The sequence below is a fragment of the Trachypithecus francoisi genome, unplaced genomic scaffold, assembly GCF_009764315.1.
Source record: "Trachypithecus francoisi isolate TF-2019V2 unplaced genomic scaffold, Tfra_2.0 Lachesis_group8, whole genome shotgun sequence".
NCBI classification, from domain to species: Eukaryota; Metazoa; Chordata; class Mammalia; order Primates; family Cercopithecidae; genus Trachypithecus; species Trachypithecus francoisi.
In genome coordinates this window covers 107,618,012-107,644,551 of record NW_022681473.1, presented here as the reverse complement: position 1 = coordinate 107,644,551, position 26,540 = coordinate 107,618,012, and the positions used below count along the sequence as shown (strand labels likewise).

At 43.4% G+C, this 26,540-nt stretch overlaps 1 protein-coding gene and 1 non-coding gene across 3 annotated transcripts in view; one reads left to right on the top strand and one right to left on the bottom strand.

The window, feature by feature from the left end:
• Window positions 1–59: 59 nt before the first annotated feature.
• The window catches only part of CBL (Cbl proto-oncogene), a 91,939-nt gene continuing 65,458 nt past the window's right edge, over window positions 60–26,540 (bottom strand). For both annotated transcript variants that reach the window (XM_033208120.1, XM_033208121.1), the window contains 10 exons: window positions 26,420–26,507; window positions 25,932–26,063; window positions 25,518–25,721; window positions 19,254–19,385; window positions 18,788–19,165; window positions 16,056–16,150; window positions 4,935–5,051; window positions 4,490–4,587; window positions 3,421–3,603; window positions 60–2,463 (listed from right to left, as the gene is read on the bottom strand). In XM_033208120.1, coding sequence (XP_033064011.1) covers window positions 2,177–2,463; window positions 3,421–3,603; window positions 4,490–4,587; window positions 4,935–5,051; window positions 16,056–16,150; window positions 18,788–19,165; window positions 19,254–19,385; window positions 25,518–25,721; window positions 25,932–26,063; window positions 26,420–26,507 — 1,714 coding nt within the window. In that variant the 3' untranslated portion in view covers window positions 60–2,176. The remainder of the gene's footprint in view (window positions 2,464–3,420; window positions 3,604–4,489; window positions 4,588–4,934; window positions 5,052–16,055; window positions 16,151–18,787; window positions 19,166–19,253; window positions 19,386–25,517; window positions 25,722–25,931; window positions 26,064–26,419; window positions 26,508–26,540) is intronic.
• Window positions 14,339–14,443, top strand: LOC117081829. The gene has a single exon (XR_004436309.1). It is a non-coding gene; the product is annotated as a U6 spliceosomal RNA (small nuclear RNA).

The following is a 26,540-nucleotide window of genomic DNA, read 5'->3' as shown; positions in this document are numbered from 1 at the left end:
CCCGTCTCGGCCTCCCAAAGTGCTGGGATTACAGGCTTGAGCCACCGCGCCCGGCCTTCTTTCTAGTTCTTTCTAGGCCTTCAATATTTAAACAAAATGCAAAACTGAACATTACCTCAAAATGAAACAGTATACATACTGGCTGTTAGAAGCTGATGGCAGTCTACTGTTTGATATTCACTGCCATTTTCCTCTGCCCCACTCCACCTCAATTCAGGACTACCTCATCTAATGGTGGGTTTTGCCGCTTTATGCCATGTAGAGAAGATACTGAGTAACCACGGCAAATCAACACAAGGTCCTGTACTGCCTACTCTGGGAACATAAATGGCTCTGAGGCCAGAGGATAAAACCAAAAGATTCAGGAATAGCTGAATGCCAAGAGAGGAGTTAGAACAAGTTTTAGTTCCAAAGATAAGACTAGAAAAAAGACTGATCCAAGGAGGGTCATTTCTGTCTAGATCTAAAGACAAAAGCATGATTTAGATTTTCAGGAAGACATATTTATCAAAGAGCAGGCTTGCTTCTGACGTGGAGAAAGGTTATACACTGCTAAGAAAGTCAGCAAAACACTCTGGACAGAATACTAACTGAAATCGAGGGATCATTTATCAGCATATAAAGGAACTGACTAATGGTTCTCCAAACTGGACTCTCAATCTTCTTTATGAACCTGCAATTACACAAACTGCCAGCCCATATTGTCTTTGACTACAGTAATTTATTCACTGAATGATGTCTACTTACGGTGAAGAACACAGTAATTACAGAGTATTGAGGGCCTCAGGTGAAGAGGAAAAGGGAAGGAAAGGAGGAAAGAGATGTTACACTCCCAAAGCCACAGGCACAAGAAAGAAACGACATCATCAGGAGGCAGCAATGCAGGGAAGGCGCCATCTGCAAGAGGCTGGGCCGCCATGGGCATTAGCCCCACTCCTTCAAGGGCAAAGGAAAAAAACCACTGCTGAAAATCTAAACTAAGATTCCTCATGTTCAAATGAAGACACCCATACAAGCTGAAATTAATTCACTGGGAAGAAAAACTGAACAGAGAAATCCTTACTGTCTATTTTGTGCATTTAAATAGCATGTGAACGAAGCTTCCTAAAAGCTTTATGGTACTCTGGCCAGAAAGTCATCCTGGAAACAAATGTTCTTCCCTTCCCATTAAGTAGAAAGACTCATGACCTACATCAGAACACACACCTGGCACCAAGGCAACTGGCTCCCACAGACGATTTTCTGGGGAGGGCATGGAATGTATTTAAAGGCCTCTATCTCAAATCGGTCATTATGTAATTAGGATAATCAAAACATCTTAATAGATTCAATGTTCCTATAGAAACAGTGCTTTGGAGTGACCAGTGTTAGCTGCTAGTATCAAACATGACTATAATAGTGTAGCAACAGTACTTTTCCTCCCACTTATCTACCAAACAAACCAGTACCATCACACACAATAAAGAACAACCCATAAGCTGCCTGGCCTCAGTAAGGCTGGTCATAGCAAGCCCATGGCCAATGACAGAACACCAAGAAGGATGAGGAAGGAGTTGATGGGGAAAGAACAGACTGAGGGTGTTCTAAAAATAGAAGACTTTAGCTATGCACATGGTGATACAAGCCAAAGGGGAGTGTTGAAGTTGTAATACACACTAGGCTTGGGTATAATACCACAGTAGATGGAAGTCTTTAAAAAAGATTCCTTCCTAAACCTTTTGTGCTAATTCCCTGCCTGGAATTAACACACACAGCAGGTTAATCTTATAATCACAAGGACACACACAACCACAGGCAGACAGACACACACACGGCCACATCCTTAACCCAGGAAGTCTTAAGTCCTCAATTAGGATTTCCAGCAAAATATTTGTTCTACAGCTTTCTGGGCTGTTCCCCAGGTAGGTTATCATGTAATAAAGTCCACACTCTCTTTATGTGGGAACTGAAGGACACCTTCAAATGCACTCTCAAGACCCATAAAATAATAAAACATACTAGCTGCTCCATTTTCATTTCACTGCTTTGAAATCTTGGAACCACTGATGTGATACCCCACAGAGAGGGCAAGACTTCACTGTGAAGTCACCAAAGGAACTCCTGCCCTTCTAGGTGCTACTTCAGTAATAACTCCCAACTCACTGGTCCTCTAAACCTGCAGCAGGGAGGTGGTGTGCTAGGTGGCTACATGGGCAGGAGAAGAAATGGAAACAAATTCCCGGAGGATGTTTTTGGCCATCTCGATGTTGTTCTGGGCAATGACCAAAGCTTTCTGGATGTCCTGGTAGGAGTACCCCTGACTCATGAGGTTCTCAATCTCACTGGAGAGCTGAGGCGAGGCGGTGGCAGCAGAGGCGGCAGCACCACTACCTTGCTGCCAGCTGCCAGCTTTCCGTTCAGAGTTGATTCTCCGAGGGAATGGTTTAGGAGGTCTCTCGGGAACTTGGGAACCTTCAGTGACATCTAGAATAGGAAAAAAAATATTTGCAAATCTGGGGAAATCCTCACTGAATGAGAGCAATAAAAATGTGCTAATATCAAGATATTATTGACTTCCTGTAAATTGGGTACATGTGCTCTTCAGTCACAAGGCTAGGTTTTACAGGTTCAAGGGTTTTAAGATATAGCCTCCTCCTTATCACAATAAAAACAACCTTCTAAATATACCATGCACCTGTTCTACAAACAATAACCACTGCAGTCATAAACAACTGCATCACGCTTGACACTAAGCAACATGTTTCTGCACATGTAATTGTCTGTTTTAATTCTGAGGGGACCAGAGAAGATACTAAACTTCGTCTTCTACAAATAAGGAAAAAGAGAGATATAAGTTGCAATAAAGAAGCATTAGCCAAGGCTGAGTGGGGATCACTGCTCGTCTGGGCAACCGAAGGCTGTATTCTTTTTCACCAGCTGTCTGTCCTGAAGGCTGTCTTCAATTTCCAAAGTGACAGCAACTCTGGCTGCTGCCCTACCAGGCAGCCACAGGTGCAAGAAGAGGAGCCTCCAACAATCAAGGCCCAGCATGGGCTGGCTCCAGGCCCGTTCAGTGTGTGTTCCAGAGCCAGCACACCTCCTTTCCAATGGAACAGAGGCCAGGAAAAAGGAATGTGTGGTCTGAGTCATCAAACCTAATTACCAGTGTCATAAGGCATACTCAGAAAAACTATACATCCTACCTACCCCAACATAAGAAGAGCCAGGGTTTAAGGAACGACCTCTTTTCTAAGTGCAAAAATCCTAGAGTCGGACTACAGTCTAACTTCCTAACTTAGGACTTTCCTCCCATTTAGACATAATGTTTAGCCTACTACATCCACATACTGACTGTCACCAGAGAAGGTCATCTCCCTTTCAATATAAACATGCAGGCCATACTGCCATTCAGGACAAACCCAAAGTAGCCTGGAGACTCACTTGTTGTGGGATCACCATCCAGAGACAACCAGCCAAAGGAGGAGCTGGCATTAGAGATATCTGACAGAGTCCGGCGGGCCAGTACGGCCGGCACAGGTGGCTTAGGGACATCATACCCATCATCCTCATTTTCTGGCTCCTCGGGGCCAGTGTTGGCATGGGCTGCAGCCAAACTCCCTTCACCTGGAGAAAAATCAGTGAGGTGATCTTCTTCTGACACACTTCATCTTCTAATACATTTCAATATAGGGGCATCCACTCATTTTTGCATGTATGCAATCATTTATCTCGTTCAACGAACAGTTACTGATTGTCTACTGTGGGCCAAACACCATGTAAACAGAGATAAAAATAGAAAACAAAATCTGCACCAACATTTCAGCTTTCATTTTTGAACATGCCAAAGGTTATTCTTGACAAGGTTAATAGCCACTGATGCCAATGACTCGAACATCATCTCAGAGCATTCAATAAACAATTCTATCCACATTCCACCTTGGAAGATCAGCAGAAGGTCCTGTGAGAGCAGGCTTCTTGAACTTTCAATCTGGTAGGCTAGTGAACATGGGAATTGAGTGTTCACCACCCCCACAGAAAAGAATTTCATCAATGCAATGAGAATAAAAAGGAGCTTACAGGTCCAGGGTATAGAACACAAATGTCTCTAGGCCCTGAAAGGACAAAGAAAAGCACAAAAGGAACCAGCAGTGTGAGTAGGAAATAAAGGAATGGGGATACTTTACTCCTTTATTTTGCCATGGATCATTTTGCCAAAGATTATTGAAAATAATTTTCAGCTTTGTCCTGGCATGGTGGCTCATGCCGGTAATCTAAGCACTTTGGGAGTGGTGGATCACCTGAGGTCAGGAGTTCAACACCAGCCTGGCCAACATAGTGAAACCCCATCTCTACTAAAAATACAAAAATTGGCCAGGCATGGTGGCACATACTTGTAGTCCCAGCTACAGAAGAATTTTCAGCTTAGATCAAGCTATCTCAATTGCTAAATATTACATGTTCATTCCTATGACATATCAATGACTTTTAAAGTAGCAGAATGGCTACTTACCAAAGGTGCTGCTCTCGGTGACAGATGGCGCCTGGGACTGAATATTATACATTGCTTCATACGTACAGGTATCAATCTGCTGGTCGCAATCACATGCTCTGAATCAGAAGGAAAGTGCCATAATGGTCTTTGGAAATAGAACTGTTATCTATAAACTTATGAAGATTAATCTCCTCCTTTTGCCAGTATCACTAATAAATGTTGTTAAGGTTGACTCTTGTGGCAAGTTACAGGTGTCTGTGTTTTTGAGGTTCTCGTGTTGCTGAGAAAACATAAGTGCAATTACCTACAGCTACAAAAGGCTTAAACCATGAAGGGCTAGATTTATCTTTCTGCTTTAATCTGACTGGATAACACTATGTGCAGGCAGCAAGCCAAGCAGGTGAAGGGTGGCAATTACCCGCATAGAGGTATATGGCCCAAAACAGGGTTGTTGGGAACCTACCGTGAACTCTGGGATGTATCCAAAGGCCGTAGAGGCCTGGAGGAGGGAGTCATGTACTCTGTGTCCTCTTCACCCTCACACTGCTCCCCAGGTGGCAGTTTTGGCACAGGAAGAGGTCTGGAAGATGAAGAATAAAAAGCAGAAAAAGAAGTAACAAACTGGTAAACTTTGAAGTATAAAATAAGTGGCTTAAAAGCAGACATAACTCAAATTGTACAGAGCAAAACACTTGCCACCTAGGGAACTATTATTTCTGCTGACCAAGACAGGTAATTAGCAAAAGCACACTAACTAAAAATGTCACTTTCAACTGACCAAAGGTGCAGCTTTTATGCTTCCGAGGTGATATACTGGGCTAATCACCTGAGACACCGGTTGGTCCTAATCCCCACAGAAGTTTCATTATAGAGTCCCAGGCCCTAGAGTTAGAGAAACAGCAAGATTTTTTCTGACAATATGTTAGAACTGTACACTAAATTCCAATTCTAAACTCTACCTATGGTTTCAAGGAATGCATAGCTTGTCAAAAGCTTTCTCAAACTCCTTGTTTTATATAAGAAAAAATTAAAATACAGAGAGAGAAAGTGACCTGGCAGTTAGCATAAATTCTGAGGCTAGATCCCAGATCTACCGATTCCCACATCAAGGATCTGGCTGTTACACCCACATGTAACTTTCACCCAGAAACTTTGGAAACAAGACTTCTGCCACCTCATGAAATGAAACAAAAAAACTCCCAAGAAATACAAAAACACCCCACCAAATTGTAGGGGGGGAAAACACACAAAAACCTACTTCTTGCAGTGTGAATTTGTTTCTCCTCCCTTCCTCTTTATATTACTTTTGCATATCCCAAAGACGCTACAAGGAGCATCTCTTTCATTTATTTGTCTGCCTGATGTTTAGTTTTCCTAATTATAAAAGCAACACATGTAAGTGCTATAGAAACTTAACAGAGAACATAAAAGTCCCCTTTAATCTCACTTGAGCTTTTTTCTTATGTCTACATGTTACTTTTATTAGGGTGGTGCAAAAGTAATTGTGTTTTTTTGCCGTTAATGGCAAATATCCACTTAAGATTTGTGCAATGCATGCTGAAGTTCTGAGGCAGAAACGTACTGGTATCTACAATTTACTTTGAAAACATCAAAAGACAGACATATAGTTTGATAAGACAAATATAATAAAATGCTAAAAGTAGAATCCAGGTGATCAGTATATGGGTGTTCACTTCACTGTAAAATTCTTTTTTTTTTTTTTTTTTTGAGACGGAGTCTCGCTCTGTCGCCCAGGCTGGAGGGCAGTGGCCGGATCTCAGCTCACTGCAAGCTCCGCCTCCCGGGCTCACGCCATTCTCCTGCCTCAGCCTCCCGAGTAGCTGGGACTACAGGCGCCCGCCACCTCGCCCGGCTAGGTTTTGTATTTTTTTTTAGTAGAGACGGGGTTTCACCATTTTGGCCAGGATGATCTCGATCTCCTGACCTCGTGATCCGCCCGTCTCGGCCTCCCAAAGTGCTGGGATTACAGGCTTGAGCCACCGCGCCCGGCCACTTCACTGTAAAATTCTTTCACCTCTACTATCTTTGTAATTTTTCACAATAAAATGAGATGGCGGGAGGACAATCCATATTAACAAAGAAACACCTAGATTTTTCGCTGGAGCACAGTAGCACGATGACAACCCAGTGCAGCCTCAACCTCCCGGGCTCAAGTGATCCTCCCACCTCAGCCTCCTCAGTAGGTGGGACTACAGGCATGTGCCACAACACCAGGCTAATTTAAAAAAAAAATTTTTTTTTGTAGAGACAGAGTCTATGTTGCCCAGGCTGGTCTTAAACTTTTGGGTTCAAGTGATCCTCCCGCTCCAGTCTCCCAAAATGCTAGGATTACAGGCCTGAGCCACCCCACCCAGCCCTAGTTTGTTTGTTTGTTTTTGAGGCGGAGTCTCGCTCTGTCGCCCAGGCTGGAGTGCAGTGGCCGGATCTCAGCTCACTGCAAGCTCCGCCTCCCGGGTTTACGCCATTCTCCTGCCTCAGCCTCCCAAGTAGCTGGGACTACAGGCGCCTGCCACCTTGCCCGGCTAGTTTTTTTGTATTTTTAGTAGAGACGGGGTTTCACCGTGTTAGCCAGGATGGTCTCGATCTCCTGACCTCGTGATCCGCCCGTCTCGGCCTCCCAAAGTGCTGGGATTACAGGCTTGAGCCACCGCGCCAGGCCCCTAGTTTGTTCTTAATGTGGTATTTGGCCACATTGTGTCAGTGAAGGTGTAGGGAAATGAATGGGTACTTTGTTACACAGCTGTAGAAATAAGGAATTGATACGTTTCTGTTGTGTAATTCAACAAAAGTATTTACCAAACACGCATACTCTTGGTCTCAGAAACTCCATTTCTGAGAATTTTCCCTAAGGAAACCATCAAGAACATTCATTGCAGCATTATTTATAATGCTGGAAAATTACGCAATAACTTAAATACTAAATAATAATGTACTGAATAAATACTGAGCCACACAACTGTGTCCCCAAGTGCCTTAGAGGTTCCAAGCAGGAGCCACAGAAGCCTACCGCTGCTTCTACTACAATAGATCTGTTCTTACCTATTTTACACACTGAGATTCCACTTTAGTTACACTGATGTATAATCATGTGAAATAATTTGAAAATCATTGCAATACAATATGTAATAACATGCAAAGATGTTCAAGATATTTCTAGTGAAAACCAGCAATGACAATATGATTTCATACAAGAAAGAATGGCAGTGAACATGTATCAAATTGCTAACTACTGTCTGATTCTAGGTAGTAAGATTATAGATACCACTTATTTCTTCAGTGTTGCTTACCTGTATTTCCTTTTTCTTTTTTTTTTTCTTTTTGAGACAGAGTCTCACTCTGTCACCAGGCTGGAGTGCAGTGGCACAGTCTTGGCTCACTGCAACCTCCGCCTCCCAGGTTCAAGCGATTCTCCTGCCTCAGCCTACCAAGCAGCTGAGACCACAGGCACATGCCACCACACCCAGCTAATTTTTGTATTTTTAGTAGAGACAGGGTTTCACCATGTTGGCCAGGATGGTCTTGATCTCAACCTCGTGATCCACCAGCCTCGGCCTCCCAAACTGCTGGGATGACAGGAATGAGCCACCGCGCCCAGCCTGCTTACCTGTATTTTCTAAATTTTAGTTAACATGTATTATTTTTGTAAAAAGGGCCATTAAAAAGGCAATAAATTTTTTTTTTTGGAGACGGAGTCTCATTCTGTCGTCCAGGCTGGAGCGCAATGGCGCGATCTCGGCTCACTGAAACCTCTACTTCCCGTATTAAAGTGACTCTCCTGCCTCAGCCTCCCAAGTAGCTGGTGGTACAGGCGCCCGCCACCACACTCAGCTAATTTTTGTGTTTTTAGTAGACACAGGGTTTCACCATGTTGGCCAGGCTGGTCTCGAACTCCTAACCTCAAGTGATCCACCCACCTTGGCCTCCCAAAGTGCTGGGATTACAGGTGTGAGCCACTGCGCCTGACTTAAAAAATTTTTAATTATAATTCTCTATTAATAAAGTCCATAAACTATATAATTGAACCTCCTTCTCACAAAGCATGTTGGCAATATATACTTCAAAAGAAAGAAGACGCTGGAGAGCAACCAGGCAGCCATGACTTAACAGGCTAAGATTTAAGAAAGAATACATTAGAGTAAGCCCTGTATTAGGGGCTTTGAACTAGGGGTTTAAAGTAGTCTCAATGGGCTGGTGAGAATGCTACGATATAAATGTGTCCCCCAATTTCATGTGTTGGAAACTTAGTTACCATCTTCACATGCTGATGCCTTGTTACAAGGTAGCAGGAAGGCCCTCACCACGTCAGCGCCATGCTTTTCAACATTCCAGCTTCCAAAAGCATGGGCTAAATACAAACTTCTCTTCTTTATAAATTACTTAATCTCAGGTATTCTGTTATAACAACAGAAAACAGACTAAGAGGAGACAGAAATTTTGGGGTACAATGACAGCCAAGTTATGAGGGACCAAAAAGGATTATACCTGCAATGCCAGCAATTTTCCCTAGAGCTATTGCAAATCCCTAAACTGTTTATGCATGGGGCTAGATTTTGAGAAAACAAGCAGAAAGCAGCGATCGAAAAGCTAAATAGATATTTTGGCTGTCTTGCCAAGCTGGACAGAGTTGGAGTTATATATGGCCATTAAAATAATAATTTATTTGTTTAATAAAAAAAGAAGATGGGATGGGCACGCTGGTTCATGTCTGTAATCGCATCCCTTTGGGAGGCTGAGGCGGGTGGATCACCTGAGGTCAGGAATTCAAGACCAGCCTGGCCAACACGGTGAAACCCTGTCTCTACTAAAAATACAAAAATTAGCCAGACGTGGTGGTGGCACATGCTTGTAATCCTAGCTACTCGGGAGGCTGAGGCAGGAGAATCGCTTGAACCTGGGAGGCAGAGCTTGCAGAGAGCCAAGACTGCACCACTGCACTCCAACCCGGGTGACAGAGCAAGACTCCGTCTCAAAAAAGAAAAAGAAAAAAAAAAAAAAGGATAGAATCGATACATTTTTAAAAATCACATGGAAGCACTAGAACTTAAAAATACAACACAGTACCCAACTTATGATTTATCAACTTTACAATGGTGCAAAAGTAATAAACATTCAATACACTTCTCTACTTACAATGGAGCAGTATCTGGATAAACCCAGTCAAAAATACTATAAGTCAACTTACAATGGGTTTACCGGGACATAACCCCATCTTAAGTTGAGGAGCATCTGTATCTAAAAATACAACTGGACAACACAGCAAAACCCTGTATGCACACAAAATACAAAAATTAGCTGGATGTGGTGGTACACACCTATAGTCCCAGTTACTAGGGAGGCTGAAAAAATTAAAAAATCAAATAAAATAAAGTATGCAGAGAAAAAACAATGGGGGAAAAAAAAGATATCAGCATAAGAGCTCTCAGAGACATAGTGAAAAGGTCTAACATTCCGGAAAAGGTAGTCCCAGAAGAAGAGGACAAAGAGGGACTGCAATATTCAGTCTGTTTTCAGAAAAACTGGCTGACAATGTCCTAAAACTGATTAAAAATATCACAAACTAAATAAACTTTACCAAACTTACGAAGGCTTGGTTCCAGTTAGTGTTTGAAAAAGAAAAGGAGGTCAGGGTGCAGTGGCTCATGCCTGTAATCCTAGCACTTTGGGAGGCTGAGGCAGGTGAATCACTTGACATTAGGAATTCAAGACCAGCCTGGCCAAAATGGTGAAACCCCATCTCTACTAAAAATACAAAAATGCCTAAAATCCCAGCTACTTGGCTAAGGTGGGAGAACTGCTTAAACCTGGGAGGCAGAGGTTGCAGTGAGCTGAGATCACAGCACTGTATTCCAGCCTGCGTGACAAGAGTGAGACTCCGTCTTTAAAAAGAAGAAGAAGAAAAAAACTTATGAAGGATTAAAAGATAAATACAAAGAAAACCACAGAGGAAGATACAGTAAAACTGCTGGGACCAGAGGGGGGAAAAACATTTTGTAGGTACCTAGGAAAAGAAGCATTATGTTTTTCTTTTTAATATACATTTTTATTTTTTGAGACACGGTCTGTGTTGCCCATGCTGGAGTACAGTGGCACAATCATGGCTCAATACAGCCTTGACCTTCTAGGCTTAGGCAATCTGCCCACTTCAGCCTCCTGAGCAGCTCGGACCACAGGTGTGCACCACTATGCCCAGCTATTTTTTTGTATCTTTTTCACAGAGACAGGGTTTTGCCATGTTGCTCAAGCTGATCTCAAACCCGAGTTCAGGCAATCCGCTTGTCTTGGCCTCCCAAAATGCTGAGGCTACAGGCGTGAGCCACTGCACCTGGCCTATTTATCCAGCCTTTATTTTTATTTTATTTTATTTTATTATTTTATTTTATTTATTTTATTGAGACCGGGTCTTCCTCGGTAACCCAGGCTGGAGTGAAGTAGTACCATCACAGCTCACGGCAGCCTCAACATCCCGGGCTCCAGCAAACAGCCTCCACAGCAGCGGGGACTATAGGCGTGTGCCACCATGCCCGGCTGACTTTTTATTTTTTATAAAGATGGGGGTCTTACTATGTTGCCCAGACTGGTCTCAAACTCCAGACTCAAGCGATCCTCCTGCCTTGGCTTCCCAAAGTGTTGGGATTACAGGTGTGAGCCATCACTCACAGTCAAGAAACACTACCTTTAAAGGAGTAACATTAAGGCTGAGAGCTTAGTTCTCAACAGAAACGATGGAAGCCAAAAAAGAGTGGAATGCTATTTTTAAACTGCTGAAAGAAAATAGCTTTAGGCCAGGCGCAGTGGCTCACGCCTGTAATCCCTGCACTTTGGGAGGCCAAGGCGGGCGGATCACGAGGTCAGGAGATCGAGACCATCCTGGCGAACACAGTGAAACCCCGTCTCTACTAAAAATACAAAAAATTAGCCAGACGCGGTGGGGCGCCTGTAGTCCCAGCTACTTGGGAGGCTGAGGCAGGAGAATGGCGTGAACCCGGGAGGTGGAGCTTGCAGTGAGCCAAAACTGCGCCACTGCACTCCAGCCTGGGCGACAGAGTGAGATTCTGCCTTGAAAAGAAAAAGAAAAAGAAAATAGCTTCAGTTCAGATGCTATACTGGGCCAGGCGCAGTGGCTCACGCCTATAAATCCCAGCACTTTGGGAGGCCGAGGCGGGCAGATCACTTGAGGTCAGGAGATCAAGACCATCCTGGCCAACACGGTGAAACCCCGTCTCTACTAAAAAATATAAAAATCTAGCCGGGCGAAGTGGTGGGCGCCTGTAGTCTCAGCTACTCGGGAGACTGAGGCAGGAGAATGGCATAAACCCGGGAGGCGGAGCTTGCAGTGAGCTGAGATCCGGCCACTGCACTCCAGCCTGGGCAACAGAGCAAGACTCCGTCTCAAAAATAAATACATAAATAAATAAATTAGCTGGCCGGGGTGGCGTGTACCTGTAATCCCAGCTACTTAGGAGATGAGGCAGGAGACTGACTCACTTGAACCCAGGAGGCAGAGGTTGCAGTGAGCTGAGATCATGCCACTGGACTCCAGCCTGAGTGACAGAGCAAGACTCCATCTCGAAACATGACAAGACAAAACAAAACAAAAACAGATGCTGTATTCAATGAAAGTATCTGTTTTTTGTTGTTGTTGTTGTTGTTTTTTAAGACGGAGTCTCGCTCTGTCGCTCAGGCTGGAGTGCAGTGGCGCAATCTCGGCTCACTGCAACCTCCGCTTCCTGGGTTGATGCCATTCTCCTGACTGAGCCTCCCAAGTAGCTGGGACTACAGGAGCCCACCACCATGCCCGCTAATTTTTCTGTATTTTTAGTAGAGATGGGAATTCACCGTGTTAGCCACGATGGTCTTGATCTCCTGACCTCGTGATCCGCCCGCTTCGGCCTCCCAAAGTGCTGGGATTACAGGCATGAGCCACCAAGCACAGCCAAGTATCCTTTTAAAAAATTAAAAGTGGGCTGGGCACGGTGGCTTTCGCCTATAATCCCTGTACTTTGGGAGGCCACGGTGGGCAAATCACTTGAGCCCAGAAGTTCTTTTTTTTTTTTTTTTTTTTTTTTGAGACGGAGTCTCGCTCTGCCGCCCAGGCTGGAGTGCTGTGGCCAGATCTCAGCTCACTGCAAGCTCCGCCTCCCGGGTTCACGCCATTCTCCTGCCTCAGCCTCCCGAGTAGCTGGGACTACAGGCGTCCGCCACCTCGCCCGGCTAATTTTTTTGTATTTTTTTAGTAGAGACGGGGTTTCACCGTGTTAGCCAGGATGGTCTCGATCTCCTGACCTCGTGATCCGCCCGTCTCGGCCTCCCAAAGTGCTGGGATTACAGGCTTGAGCCACCGCGCCCGGCCTTTTTTTTTTTTTTGAGACGGAGTCTCGCTCTGTCGCCCAGGCTGGAGTGCAGTGGCCGGATCTCAGCTCACTGCAAGCTCCGCCTCCGGGTTCACGCCATTCTCCTGCCTCAGCCTCCCGAGTAGCTGGGACTACAGGCGTCCGCCACCTCGCCCGGCTAATTTTTTTGTATTTTTTTAGTAGAGACGGGGTTTCACCGTGTTAGCCAGGATGGTCTCGATCTCCTGACCTCGTGATCCGCCCGTCTCGGCCTCCCAAAGTGCTGGGATTACAGGCTTGAGCCACCGCGCCCGGCCTTTTTTTTTTTTTTTGAGACGGAGTCTCGCTCTGTCGCCCAGGCTGGAGTGCAGTGGCCGGATCTCAGCTCACTGCAAGCTCCGCCTCCCGGGTTCCTGCCATTCTCCTGCCTCAGCCTCCCACGTAGCTGGGACTACAGGCGCCCACCACCTCGCCCGGGTAGTTTTTTTTTGTATTTTTAGTAGAGACGGGGTTTCACCGTGTTAGCCAGGATGGTCTCGATCTCCTGACCTCGTGATCCACCCGTCTCGGCCTCCCAAAGTGCTGGGATTACAGGCTTGAGCCACCGCACCCGGCGAGCCCAGAAGTTCTAAACCAGCCTGGGCAACATGGCAAAACCCCATCTCTACAAAAAAATGCAAAAATTAGCTGAGTGTGGTAGCGCGCATCTGTGGTCCCAGCTACTTGGAAGGCTGAGGCAGGAGGATCATTTGAGCCTGGGAGGTTTAGACTATAGTGAGCCGAGACTGCACCACTGCACTCCAGCCTGGGCAACAAACAGAGATGCTGACTTAAAATACACTTGGCCGGGCGCGGTGGCTTAAGCCTGTAATCCCAGCACTTTGGGAGGCCGAGACAGGCGGATCACGAGGTCAGGAGATCGAGATCATCCTGGCTAACCCGGTGAAACCCCGTCTCTACTAAAAAAAAATACAAAAAAACTAGCCGGGCGAGGTGGCGGGCACCTGTAGTCCCAGCTACTTGGGAGGCTGAGGCAGGAGAATGGCGTGAACCCGGGAGGCGGAGCTTGCAGTGAGCCGAGATCCGGCCACTGCACTCCAGCCCAGGCGACAGAGCGAGACTCCGTTGCAAAAAAAATACACTCTAGGCTGGCTGTGATGGCTCACATCTGTATTTCCCAGCATTTGAGGAAGCTGAGACAGGAGGATCTCTTGACACCAGTAGTTCAAGACCAGCCTGGGAAACACAGCTAGACCTTGTCTCTACTAAAAATAAAAAATTTAAAATTTAGCCGGGCATGATGGTGAATGCCTGGAGTCCCGGTTACTCAGGAGACTGAGGCCGGAGGTTCTCTTGAGCCCAGTACGCTGAAGGCTGCAGTGAGCTATGATTGAGTCTCTGCACTCCAACCTGGGCAACAGATCAAGACCCTATCTCTAAATAAATAAACAAAACCCTAACAAAAGTCAAAAGTGCATGATGGAACCTCGTGATAAACTATTAAAGAATAGAAGGAGTTGTGCTCACTTCAGCAGCTCATACAACTGAAACGATAGAGAGATGATTACCATGGCCTCTACACAAGGATGACACACAAGTTCGTCAAGCGTTTCACATTAAAAAAAAAAAAAAGAATAGAAGGAGTGAAATGGTATAAACAGAGGTTATGCAAATACTAAAAGACAGGTGATGTAGCCACTTTCATGTATGGCAAAGCAGACTTAAGGCAGGCAAGAAACAGAATTACAGAATAAAAGAGGTATATTTGATTATAATAAAAACTTATTTAGCATCAGAGAGTCTAAGTTTCTATGTACCCCAATTACATAGGCTAAATATACAGATAACACAAATAAATATAACTAAAAGGAAAAGAAAAAACCACAGTCATAGGTGGAGAATTTAATATTCTCCTCTCAGTTATCCAATAGCAGAGAGATTTAAAAAAGGTTCTAGGGAGATACAAGATTTAACACAATTAACAAATTTGACCTCATTAACTTACATGGAATGCTACAACCCAAAAACTGCAAAATACACATTCTTAGGAACTGAAGGTGATACAAATTACCAAATTTTACCATAAACTAGTTGACAATATGGTTTCTGATCACATTGGAATAAAGCCACCAGTAACAGAAGGATAACTAGAAAATTTTCAAAGGTATGAAAATCAGGCAACATATAAATAACCCATAAATTAAAGAAACCACAAATAGAAAAAGCATATATTTTGAACTTAATGAAAATATGACATATCAAAATGGGTGGAATACTGTAAAATATCTGTTTGTGTTCCCCCTAAAATCATCTGTTGAAGCCCTTATTCTCAGTGTGCACATAGATTTTTATCAATAAACAGTCAGGCTTTTGTATCCTTGGGTTCTGTGATTGCAAGCAAGTTTGGCTTGAAAATACAGTACTCATTAAAACCCATATAGGGAGGGTCAACTTTTCATATATGTGGCTCCACAGGGCCAAGTGTGGGACCCGACCATGGGCGTTCTGGTATATGCTGGGGTCTTGGAACTAATCCCCTGCATGCATATATACTGAGGGGTGGCTGTATTTGGAGATGGGGCCTCTAAGGATGTAATTAAGGTTGGAAGACGTCAGATCCAGTAGCATTGGTGTTCTTATAGGAAGAGACCCCAGAGAGCTTGTCCGCGCTCTCTCTCTTTCTCTCTATCTGCGCAAACACTGAGGATGGCCATGTAAGCACACAGTGAGATGCAGGAAGAGAGCCCTCACCAGAAAGCCACCATGCAGGCACCCTGATCTCAGAATTCCAGCCTCCTGAACTGAGGGAAAATAAATTTCCACTATTTAAACCACCCAATATGTGGTATTTTGTGATGGCAGCCTGAGCAGACCAACACAGCATCCATTTCATGAAGCTGGAAAAACAGGAAATTAAACTTAAAGAAAGATGCTCTGAAGAATAAAGAGCACAGAGCAATGCAACAGAGAGCAGATATCCAAAATAACCTCCTTGAAAAGATTAACAAAGTTGAGAGGCCCCAGCAACACAGATCAAGGTACATGTATGCAGAAAAAGGAAAAGAAGGAAATACTCTAAAACATAAAATATAATCATTTCTACATGGTGCAAACAGAAATTAATTTTTATTTTCTTTTTTACACTTCTCTGGGTTTTGTCAATTTTCTGCAAGTAAACTTTTCACAAGTACCAACTCCACTGTATGAAATATATATAGCTTTAGCAGACTTACCTGGCAGCCAGAGAATAAATGGCATTGGCAGATGAGGAAGGTTTGATTTTGGGGTGGTCACACTCTGGACCTACTAATGGGCTGCTATTCATACTCTGGAAAGTAAAGAAAAGTGTTGAAAAACAACTTTCTTACCACAGCTGAGCTGCTCCTCTTACTGAACCTTTTCAAAATAACAATAACAGATACAGACCTAACTCTCAATGCCATGCCCAGGGGTTATCACATCTGACCCTTAAGGCTTAGAGGCCTTAAGGTTCCGAAGAACCTTCAAATGTAAGGTTTAGGGAGATGGAGATCTAGAAAGAGGCAGGGAAATGAACTTTTTGGTTTAATTCTAAAAAGATTTGAGTAAATTGCCTATCCACACAAATACCATTAGTATCTTAAATAATCTATATCCAAACTCAAAACGGTCATTCCATACTGATGCTGACAGAAAGTCAAACCTAATCCACACTCACTAATTAAACTGTCCACCTCACTGGTACCACTTGAGTGTTACCCCTTCTCTGCAACGAAAGAATATGCCATTCACTTAGTGCCACATTTCTCAACTTTACTCTTCCCATTCCATCTCCTTAGATTTCTGACTGCCTGTTTGCCAATGCTTCCACCAACTGCTCATTTCAAATTCAACAGTCAGCCAGGTAAAAGCTTCGTTTTTATGTGCATGCGGTATACATGTGGTACTTCTTTTTTTTTTTTTTTTTTTTTTTGAGACGGAGTCTCGCTCTGTCGCCCGGGCTGGAGTGCAGTGGCCTGATCTCAGCTCACTGCAAGCTCCGCCTCCTGGGTTTATGCCATTCTCCTGCCTCAGCCTCCGGAGTAGCTGGGACCACAGGCGCCCGCCACCTCGCCCGGCTAGTTTTTTGTATTTTTTAGTAGAGACGGGGTTTCATCGTGTTAACCAGGATGGTCTCGATCTCCTGACCTCATGATCCGCCTGTCTCGGCCTCCCAAAGTGCTGGGATTACAGGCTTGAGCCACCGCGCCCAGCCCATGTGGTACTTCTTATCTTTTTTTTTCCATGCACTGACTGCTTTTCAAGCCTTAACAAGTCTTTATTTCATGCTCTCAAGAGGCTTCGACCTAATCTGGCTGCCCACTCTGCTCATAAACAATGATTCTCTCTCTCGCTCATTTAGTACTGGCTATATTAAACCCCTTTTTTACTCTTCAAATAGTCTCTCCCAAACTCACTTGCTTTTTCCTTCATCCTGGAATAATCTCCCCTGGGATCAGCATGGCAGGTCCTCCCTAACTGCTACAGGTTTCTGCTCAGAATTGTACTCTGTAACTTCATGTACCTCCCACTCCTGTGCCAGCTTTCTCTATACCCTTCTTTGGGCTATTTTTCTCCATAGTACTTGTGACTGTGAACATACTATGTTATTCAATTAACATGTTTATATTCGATCTTCCTCCCATTAGAATATAAACTTTGTGAGGGCAAGACTTTTTGTTGAGTGCATAAATGAACAAAACATCAAATATTCCTCTCCCACCTCCCAGTTCTGGACCCTTTCTTGCATATTTAGACAAAGGACCAATAACCTACCTCCAAATGCTCTTCATTTCCTACCATATAAATTAAAATTCTTCTGGAAGAGGGTATTCAAGTCTCTCTAATCTAGTGTGATGTTCCTTTCCAGCTCTTTCTCCTACTGACAAAATTTCTGCTCTACTTAAAATAACCTAATCGTCATTCCACAATACACCTTAAGCATTTGTCATTGTGGCTGTTAACAAGCTGAAAATCGTATCCACTTCCAAAGAAATACTTCAGATTCAGATGCCACTCCTTCTATAAAGTCCTCATGATTGCCCTACCTGGGAATAACCTCTTATTTCTCTAAAACTTAAGTGTTTTCTAGTTAGATTACAAATGGCATTTATAAAAGGACATTTGCTGCAATATTTACAAACTGCCGCATCTGGTCTATGAACATACACGCTTTTTTTTTTTTTTCGACACAAACTTTCACTCTTGTTGCTCAGGTTGGAGTGCAGTGGCATGATCTCAGCTCACTGCAACCTCTGCCTCCCAGGTTCAAGCGATTCTCCTGCCTCAGCCTCCCGAGTAGCTGGAACTACAGACACCCGCCACCAGGCCCAGCTAGTTTTTTGTATTTTTAGTAGAGATGGGGTTTCATCATATTAGCCAGGCTGGTCTCGAACTCCTGACCTCAGGTGATCCACCTGCCTCGGCCTCCCAAAGTGCTGTGATTGCAGGTATGAGCCACCGCACCCGGCCACACTTCTTGAGGGTAGGAATTATGTTATAGCATCTCTGAATTCCAGATAAAACCTATCACAAAATTTCAACTCATAAACTTCTATCCACACATATTTCCTTTTCTTTCTCCTTTTTTTTCAAGACAGGGTCTCACTCTGTTGCCTAGGCTGGAGTGCAGTGGCACAATCGTGGCTCACAGAAACCCTGGCCTCCTGGGCCCAAGCAATATTCCCACCTCAGCCTCCTGAGTAGCTGGAATTACAGGCATGTGCCACCCAGGCATGTGCCACCATGCCCAGCTAATTTTTGTAATTTTTGTAGAGACAGGGTTTTGAAAACACCACGTTGCCCAGCCAGGCTGGTCTCAAAATCCTCGGCTCAAGCGATTCGCCCACCTTGGCCTCCCAAAGGGCTGGGATTACAGACATGAGCCACTGTGCCTGGTCCACACATACTTCTTAACAGGTTAGATAGTTTCAAAATTAAGACTCACCATGGAGGTATCCAGACTGAACGTGCTTCCGAGCCTAGGCACATCTGGTCTGGGCTCCATTTGTGAGGGCAATGAAAATGGAAGTGAGTGCCGGTTGGTTAATTCTCTTCCTGTCCAGGGATCACCGGAACTTGGGGCAGATACTGGTACTTTGGGGATCGGCCGGGGCAGCCATGAGTCTCCAAGGCGGCTAGAGGGGACAGGTGGCAGTTTGTCTCTAGATGGACAATCGCCTGGTGTACAAGGCAAGGGGCGTCTCTGAGGTCGGGATTCTGTTCCAACAGAATATGGCCGGTCTGGAGGTGGTGGTGGTGGAAGATCTCGAAGTGTGGGAGGTACTGGCAATGGTTTGTCTTTATGAAGGGAGCCAGAAGCAGACTGTGGAAACATGGTGAAAGCAAATCAATAAAAACCCACTAGTACACAGCAAAGAATCCAAAAACTGCAGTAATGGAAAATGCTTTACCTTAGAAGCAGTTCCAAGAGCAGAAGCACTTGAGGGAACACATACTCGCTGCGGCAGAAGGTCAAGTCGTGGTGGCACTGGGGGAAGGGAAGCTTGTGGGGCCATGGAGAATGGAGAAGGCGGCCGTTCCACCTAGGGTACATAAAAAACTTAACAGGTTACTCTCGTTTGGGGAAATGGCATCTTTCAACTCTCCTAAAGCTGTGGATGGCAAATACCATGGGAACACTTACAGCTACAAATGGGCCAGACTTAGGTTTAAGGTCACACACACCCTCTTAAAAAACTTCCAGATACTCTAGCACTTCCAAATAATTTTTGTGTCACCATAAGAGGGCACTCTCAATCACAGAAACACCATACCCATGGCAAGCTACAGGTAATCTATCTAGAAAGGACAGGGTGACAAAAAATTTCCTAGCTTACAATTTTAAAAATTACTACAGGCCGGGCGCGGTGGCTCAAGCCTGTAATCCCAGCACTTTGGGAGGCCGAGACGGGCGGATCACGAGGTCAGGAGATCGAGACCATCCTGGCTAACACGGTGAAACCCCGTCTCTACTAAAAAAATACAAAAATTAGCCGGGCGAGATGGCGGGCGCCTGTAGTCCCAGCTACTCGGAAGGCTGAGGCGAGAGAATGGCGTAAATCCGGGAGGCGGAGCTTGCAATGAGCTGAGATCCGGCCACTGCACTCCAGCCTGGGCGACAGAGCGAGACTCCGCCTCAAAAAAAAAAAAAAAATTACTACAGTTTTCTACCCCCTCATCTTTGGAGAAAGAAAAAAAATCTTTTCAAGATTAAAAATAGGAATCCGTAGAAAAAGAAAGGGGCAGGCCATGCATGGTGGCCCACACCTGTAATACTAACATTTTGGGAGGCGGAAGTTCGAGACCAGTATGGGCAACATAGTGAGACCCCGTCTCTACAAAAAATGAAATAAAAAATTAGCTGGGCCATGGTGGCACACAGCTATTTGGGAGGCTAAAGCAGGAAGACTGCTTGAGCCCAGGAGTTTGAGACTGCAGTGAACCATAATCATGCCACTGTACTCCAGCCTGGGCAACAGAGCAAGAGCCTGTCTCGACGAAAGAAAAAAAAGGATGGGGGGCGGCGTACAGATATTAACCTCTCAACAAAGTACCTGGGAAAACAATGTTTAAGGGACATAACAAAGAAACAGATCAATGACAATGAATTCTCTATGGGCTATTAAAATAAGAAAGAAGATAGAGTGGGTACAGCGGCTCACACCTGTCATCCTAGCATTTTGGGAGGCAGGAGGATTGCTTGAGGCCAGGAGTTCAACACCAGAGATCCCTCTAAAAAAATTTTTTTAACTAAAAAAAAATTTTTAAGGTGAAATTTGTAAAAAAAAAAAAAAAGATCAAGAATATCACTAAAAAGTATCTTGAGTTCTTCCAAAGAAATAAATTATTCCAATTCAAGAATTAAAAGGGATTAATATTTTCTGTCAATTTGAGCTCTAAAAAATGAGGTACCCAATTAGAAGAAAGAACACATATATACATATATAACCTCTTCCATTTCCCTGCCTATAGGAGGCTTAGGAATAGCTGATAAGCTTGCCAAAGTAAGCGGTCAAGAGATAAACAGTAATTCATTAAAAAAAAAAAAAAAAAGCTACTCTGCATTTAAATTCCCCAACAGGAAAGCAACACTGACAGAGAAACAGCCATCCCCATACTTAGTCCTGTTATTAGTGTTGGGTGGTAGATGACAGAAAAGAAAGCTCTCATCTTTAGTTCTTTGCTTTATCCACATGCTTAAGATAACGGGCTCCCAATCAGCTGACAATGCAGCATGAGCAACTAAACAGCTCAATGACAAAAGTCAAAGTCAAGCCTCCTCTCACTTCATCATAATTATTTTGTCAGTCGCTATATCCTGCTGACTTTTCCCTAAAAGATTCTCCTATCTGTATATTTCATTTCATTCTACTTAGCAACCTCAGACCTTATTTATTTTTGGGAGACAGGGTCTTGCTGTATAGCCCAGGCTGGACTGCAGTGGCACAAACATGGTGCACTGCAGCCTTGACCTCCTGGGCTCCAGCCATCCTCCTGCCTCAGCCTCTCAAGTAGCTGGGACAAACCACACGCTGCTTTTTCTGGGGGGCGGGGGGGGTGGGAAGCGTGGGTAGACAGGGTCTTGTCATGTTGCCCAGAGGTTTGATCCTCCTTGCCTTCGCCTCCCTAAGTGCTGGGATTACAGGCGTGAGCCACCGCGTCTTGACGTGATTTATTAAAACAACATAGTGAACTTCCCAACTTGTAGTTTATCTCACCACATCCTTCTGCTTACCACTATCAGCTTAGCCATTCTTAAACACTCACCAACTCAAAAACCACCAGTAACTCCCAATTTGCCCTGTTACAAAATCTCACCCTCCTGCCCGGCTTTCTAATCTGGTCTCTGCAACCAAAGGTATTTCCCACAACTCCCTAACAAGTGTCAAGGCTGCTCTATTCAGGCTTATCTCCTCAGTGTTTCCTGCACATGCTATGATTATTTCGACTTCGGTATGATTCTTCAAATCCTTTCCCCATTCTGGAAGGCCCTCTCATCGATCTTTCTCTCCTTCTTTAAGCACAGAGGGTTGAATGAATCATATTTTTAAATTCATGTCTCATCATAATGGATCCTTGCAATATTCTTTTTTTTTTTTTTTTTTTTTTCCTGAGATGGAGTCTCACTCGTTGCCCAGGATGAAGTGCAATGGCGCAATCTCGGCTCACTGCAACCACCGCCTCCCAGGTTCAAGCCATTCTCCGGCCTCAGCCTCCCAAGTAACAGGGATTATAGGCATGTGCCACCATGCCCGGCTAAATTTTGTATTTTTAGTAGAGACAGGGTTTCACCATATTGGCCAGGCTGGTATGGAACTTCTGATCTCAGGTGATCTGCCCGCTTTGGCCTCCCAAAGTCCTGGGATTACAGGCGTGAAGCACCGCACCTGGCCGCAATATTCTTTTATCACAGCATATAAGGTTCCAGAAAAGGTGGAACCTTTGTAAATTTATAAATGGAAAACAAATTATCAGAGAAATACGAACATTTCCAAGACTTAAAGACTTAAAGGACATAAATAGCCAAATAGAAAGGGTTTATTACATACCCAGCTCAATGAAGGAAAAGAAACCCACAACAAACAAACCAAAAATACCCTTACATTTTTCATCAAATCAAGGATGAGGAAAATATCTTAAAAGCTTCTGGTGGGCCAGGTACGGTGGCTCACACCTGTAATTCCAGCACTTTGGGAGGCCAAGGTGTGCGGATCATGAGTTCAGAAGAACAAGACCATCCTGACTAATATGGTGAAACCCTATTTCTACTAAAAATAAAAATAAAAAAAATTAGCCGAGCATGGTGGCAGGCGCCTATAGTCCCAGCTACTCAGGAGGCTGAGGCAGGAGAATGGCGTGAACCCAGGAGGTGGAGGTTGCAGTGAGCCAAGACTGCGCCACTGCACTCCAACCTGGGCGACAGAGTAAGATCCATCTCAAAAAAAAAAAAAGGGGCTTTTGGTGACAGAGGGAAAGGAAGCACTGAAAAGTAAAAATACATTAGAAGCTAGAAGTCAGTGAAGCCTTAACAATTTAGAGGAGAATATTTATCAACCTAGAATTCTGTAACTAGTCAATTTACGTTTGAGGGTTGAATACAGGCCTTTTAAGATACCAACGATCTCAAGAAGTTTATCGCTCACCCTTTCACAGAAAGCCATTTTAAGGACATGAAGTAAAGCAAAAAAAGAGGAAAACACAGGAACCAAGGTACTACAAGAGAGGAGAGGCAATGAAGTCCCATGAGGATGGCGAGGGGACACCTCAGGGTGACAAGTAGTATAGCACAAAGAATAACTGGAGCAGACTGGAGCTGAACACAGATGACTCCTATTTCCTACGCAGCAGTACACGCATATCACATACTACTACACTAACAGATTTTATTTCACAGAAACTATATTGAGAGGATGTTTGAGAGTACGGTATGAATTTTGGTAGTGACAGGTACAAACTGAAAACTAAAAAATAAAAATAATTATACCAGGAAAAGCAGAAAGTTGTATAAGAAAGCAAAAGTAATTATTGTATAGTATGCTATTTGGCACAGTATGGAGTGAAATCACATAAACACTGAGTACTAAGCCAAATTCAAATAACTGTAGTGGGAGGATATGGAGTAGAGAGGAGGGAGATAAGAGACCTAAACGCTCTCCCACAATATCTGAGGTGAACAGATCAAGAATCCAGAAGAAGCAGTATAAGCATATGGTTAAGAAACACAGAGGTAGTAAACAGTTTCAAGAATTAAAACTCTGAACAAGGGGACAGAGAGGTGCTGGAGGGGACAGAGGCAGGAAGCCAATGTTTTTGTAAGTGTTTTAGCAATTCTTTCAAGCCTTAAAAAAAAATCCATGTGCCTTCACCAACTATAAGCAGATTCACTATATTAAAAACAAATCAAAATAAAACAACAAACATCTACCAGGATGTGAAGAAACAGGCATTCTCATTCTTTCCCATACCTTCAAGAGTGATTTCAGGAACAAAGAGAGGGGCTAAGCTTTAATAACTATCCAAAAGTTAAATATTTTCACTCAAATTATTTTATTCATATAAAATATATAATGAACTATAAAGTACAAGGAATAAAACATCCATGTACTTATTATCCAGCTAAAAAACAAAATACCATGATCACTGTGATATTCCCATGAGCCCCTCCATTAATCATAACCCTCCCCTCTATCACAGCTGAAATACACGCTCCCTTATGCAGCAATCCCACTGCTAGCCTAGACAGACTTGTAAAAGCTGGCCAATATATGTAAGCCTGCAAACAATATGAATGTCCATTAAAAGGAAGACAAAATAAATTATGGAATGGCCAAATGACAAAATACATGAGGCTGGTTTTTTTTCTGTTTGCATTTCTACATGGCTAGGGAAGAGTGTTCCTTTACTTCTTCCTCTAAAGTGTTTCACCTGCACATATGTCCTCTTCCTAAATAAAACTATTAGCTCCTTGAAAGCCTTGTCTCAGACTTCTTATCCCATTTGCACTCAACCATCTAGCACAACAAACACTTTGAAAAAGTAACATGCATTAATTGTAAAAAATTCAAATATTCCACAGAATTTAAGTGCTCTCAATTTCTATCCTCAGAAGTAACAGTGATTAGTTTGGTATGTAGTCATCCAACTTTTCTATGTATATGCTTTTAAAAAATTTTTTTTACAGAAATAAGTCACACTACACGTAGTACACAATTGCTTTTTATTTATGAGACAGGGTCTCACTATGTCACCCAGCCTAGAGTGCAGTGGTACAATCACAACTCACTCCCGCCTTGAGTTCCTGGGATCAAGCAATCCTCCTGTCTCAGTCTCCAGACTAGTTAGAATTACAGGCAAACACCACCATGCCCAACTATTTTTTTTTTTAGGGGGTCATGAGGGCAGTGGTGGTAAAGATAGGGTCTTGCTATGTTGAATTGCTGGGCTCAACTGATCCTCCAGCTTTGGCCTCCAGAGTAGTCAGAACTACAGGTACACAACACCATACACCAGCTTTTTTTGTTTTTGTTTTTGTTTTTGTTTTTTTTTTTTTTTTTGGAGTTGGGAGTAGAGATAGGGTCTCACTATATTGCCAAGGCTGGTCTCAAACTGGGCTCAACTGATCCTCCAGCATCAGCCTCCCAAAGTACTGGGATTATAGGCATGAGCTATAGGCATGCCCAGCTCCAACTTTCTAATGCCAAGACTCCATTAAAAAAAAGGGAACAGAACTCATTCTAGTTGCATTAGCAAAAGAGGATCCAGTTCTTTTATTTCTCCATCATATTCTCCAACAAGAGATATGAATAAAGTCTTAGTCCTAAAATTCAGACAGTATTGGGCCTTAAGCTGGAATGCCTGGTCACAGATGCAGCTCACAGATGCTTCAACCTACTAGCTGTGTGATCTTCGGCAAATTCCCTAACCTCTTTGTGCCTCAGTTTCTTAATCTGTTAAATGAGGATAATAGTAGTATGTACTCATGGGGTTGTAGTAAAGATTATATGAGTAAAAAACAAGTAAAGTGTTTAACATAGTATCTGTCATATAGTAAATGCTCAATAAATATCAGCTATTAATACTACCTATCATTGTAGTTTGGATACCATTAAGTGTTTTATGGCTTTAGAACATAAACTCATAATGGATTTAGCCAGTCTCCTAAACTGCTGTCTTACCTTGGCACCAGCCAATTCCTTCATCATGAAGAGAGTATCATCAGCTCGTTCATCATCATCATCATCATAATTTGGGGAGGGAGCTCCCTCTGCTCCTTGCCTCAACAGGCTGCCACTCCCTCTAGGATCAAATGGATCTACCACGATGGGTTCAGTACCTTTAATTTCACATCGGCAGAAAGGACAGCCCTGACCTTCTGATTCCTGCAGAAGAAGCAAAAGATAGTAACAGATGCATCTGAAAATACTTAAAATATTAATCTACTAAAAATACATTTCCTAGAGATTAAAAGAAAGTAAAAGTTTAACCCTAACCCCAAAAACCAGACCACCCCAATATCAGTAAAGGCTATATAATACCGAATTCTCCAAGGTGATTACATAGCTGAAAAAAGTCACTGTTTAGATTCATACCTGCCAAGATGTAAGACAGGATGTGCACATGAGGTGTCCACAGGGCTCAATCTTTACATCCTTATCATTTTCAGCACATATTTTACACAGCTGGAATGTGGAGCCCATCTCACAGTATAATTCATATTGTTCCTTTAAGAAAAATTAAGAGACTATTAGTTGAATAAATAACTGCAATCATAAATGTTAACAACAGAAAAAGTGAAGACTTGCTTCCTATACAAATTTTGCTTACATAAAAATGTCACAACAGTGGTTTATTTTCTCCCATTAAACCAGAAAGCATCTAGTCTGGGTCCTATTTTAAGCTCCAGGGTTTAAAGTGAAACCACATACACACAAATTCACTAATCTAGTCAACAGTTTAAATTCACTAATCTAGTCAATGGTGTTCCAATCAATTCAATTATGGCATTAGTTTGGTATATATAAGGAATATACCAAAGCTTGTGTCCAGTGATATGGTTATAATGTAAAACAAAACTCACCTGGGTCACTTTGATATGGTCTTGGGGAGTTGGTTCACATAAGCCAGTCAGATCAGGATTCTGATTTCGTCCATCAGGAAACAAATAGCTGTAAAGAGTAACCAATCTTGGGTTTTATTGA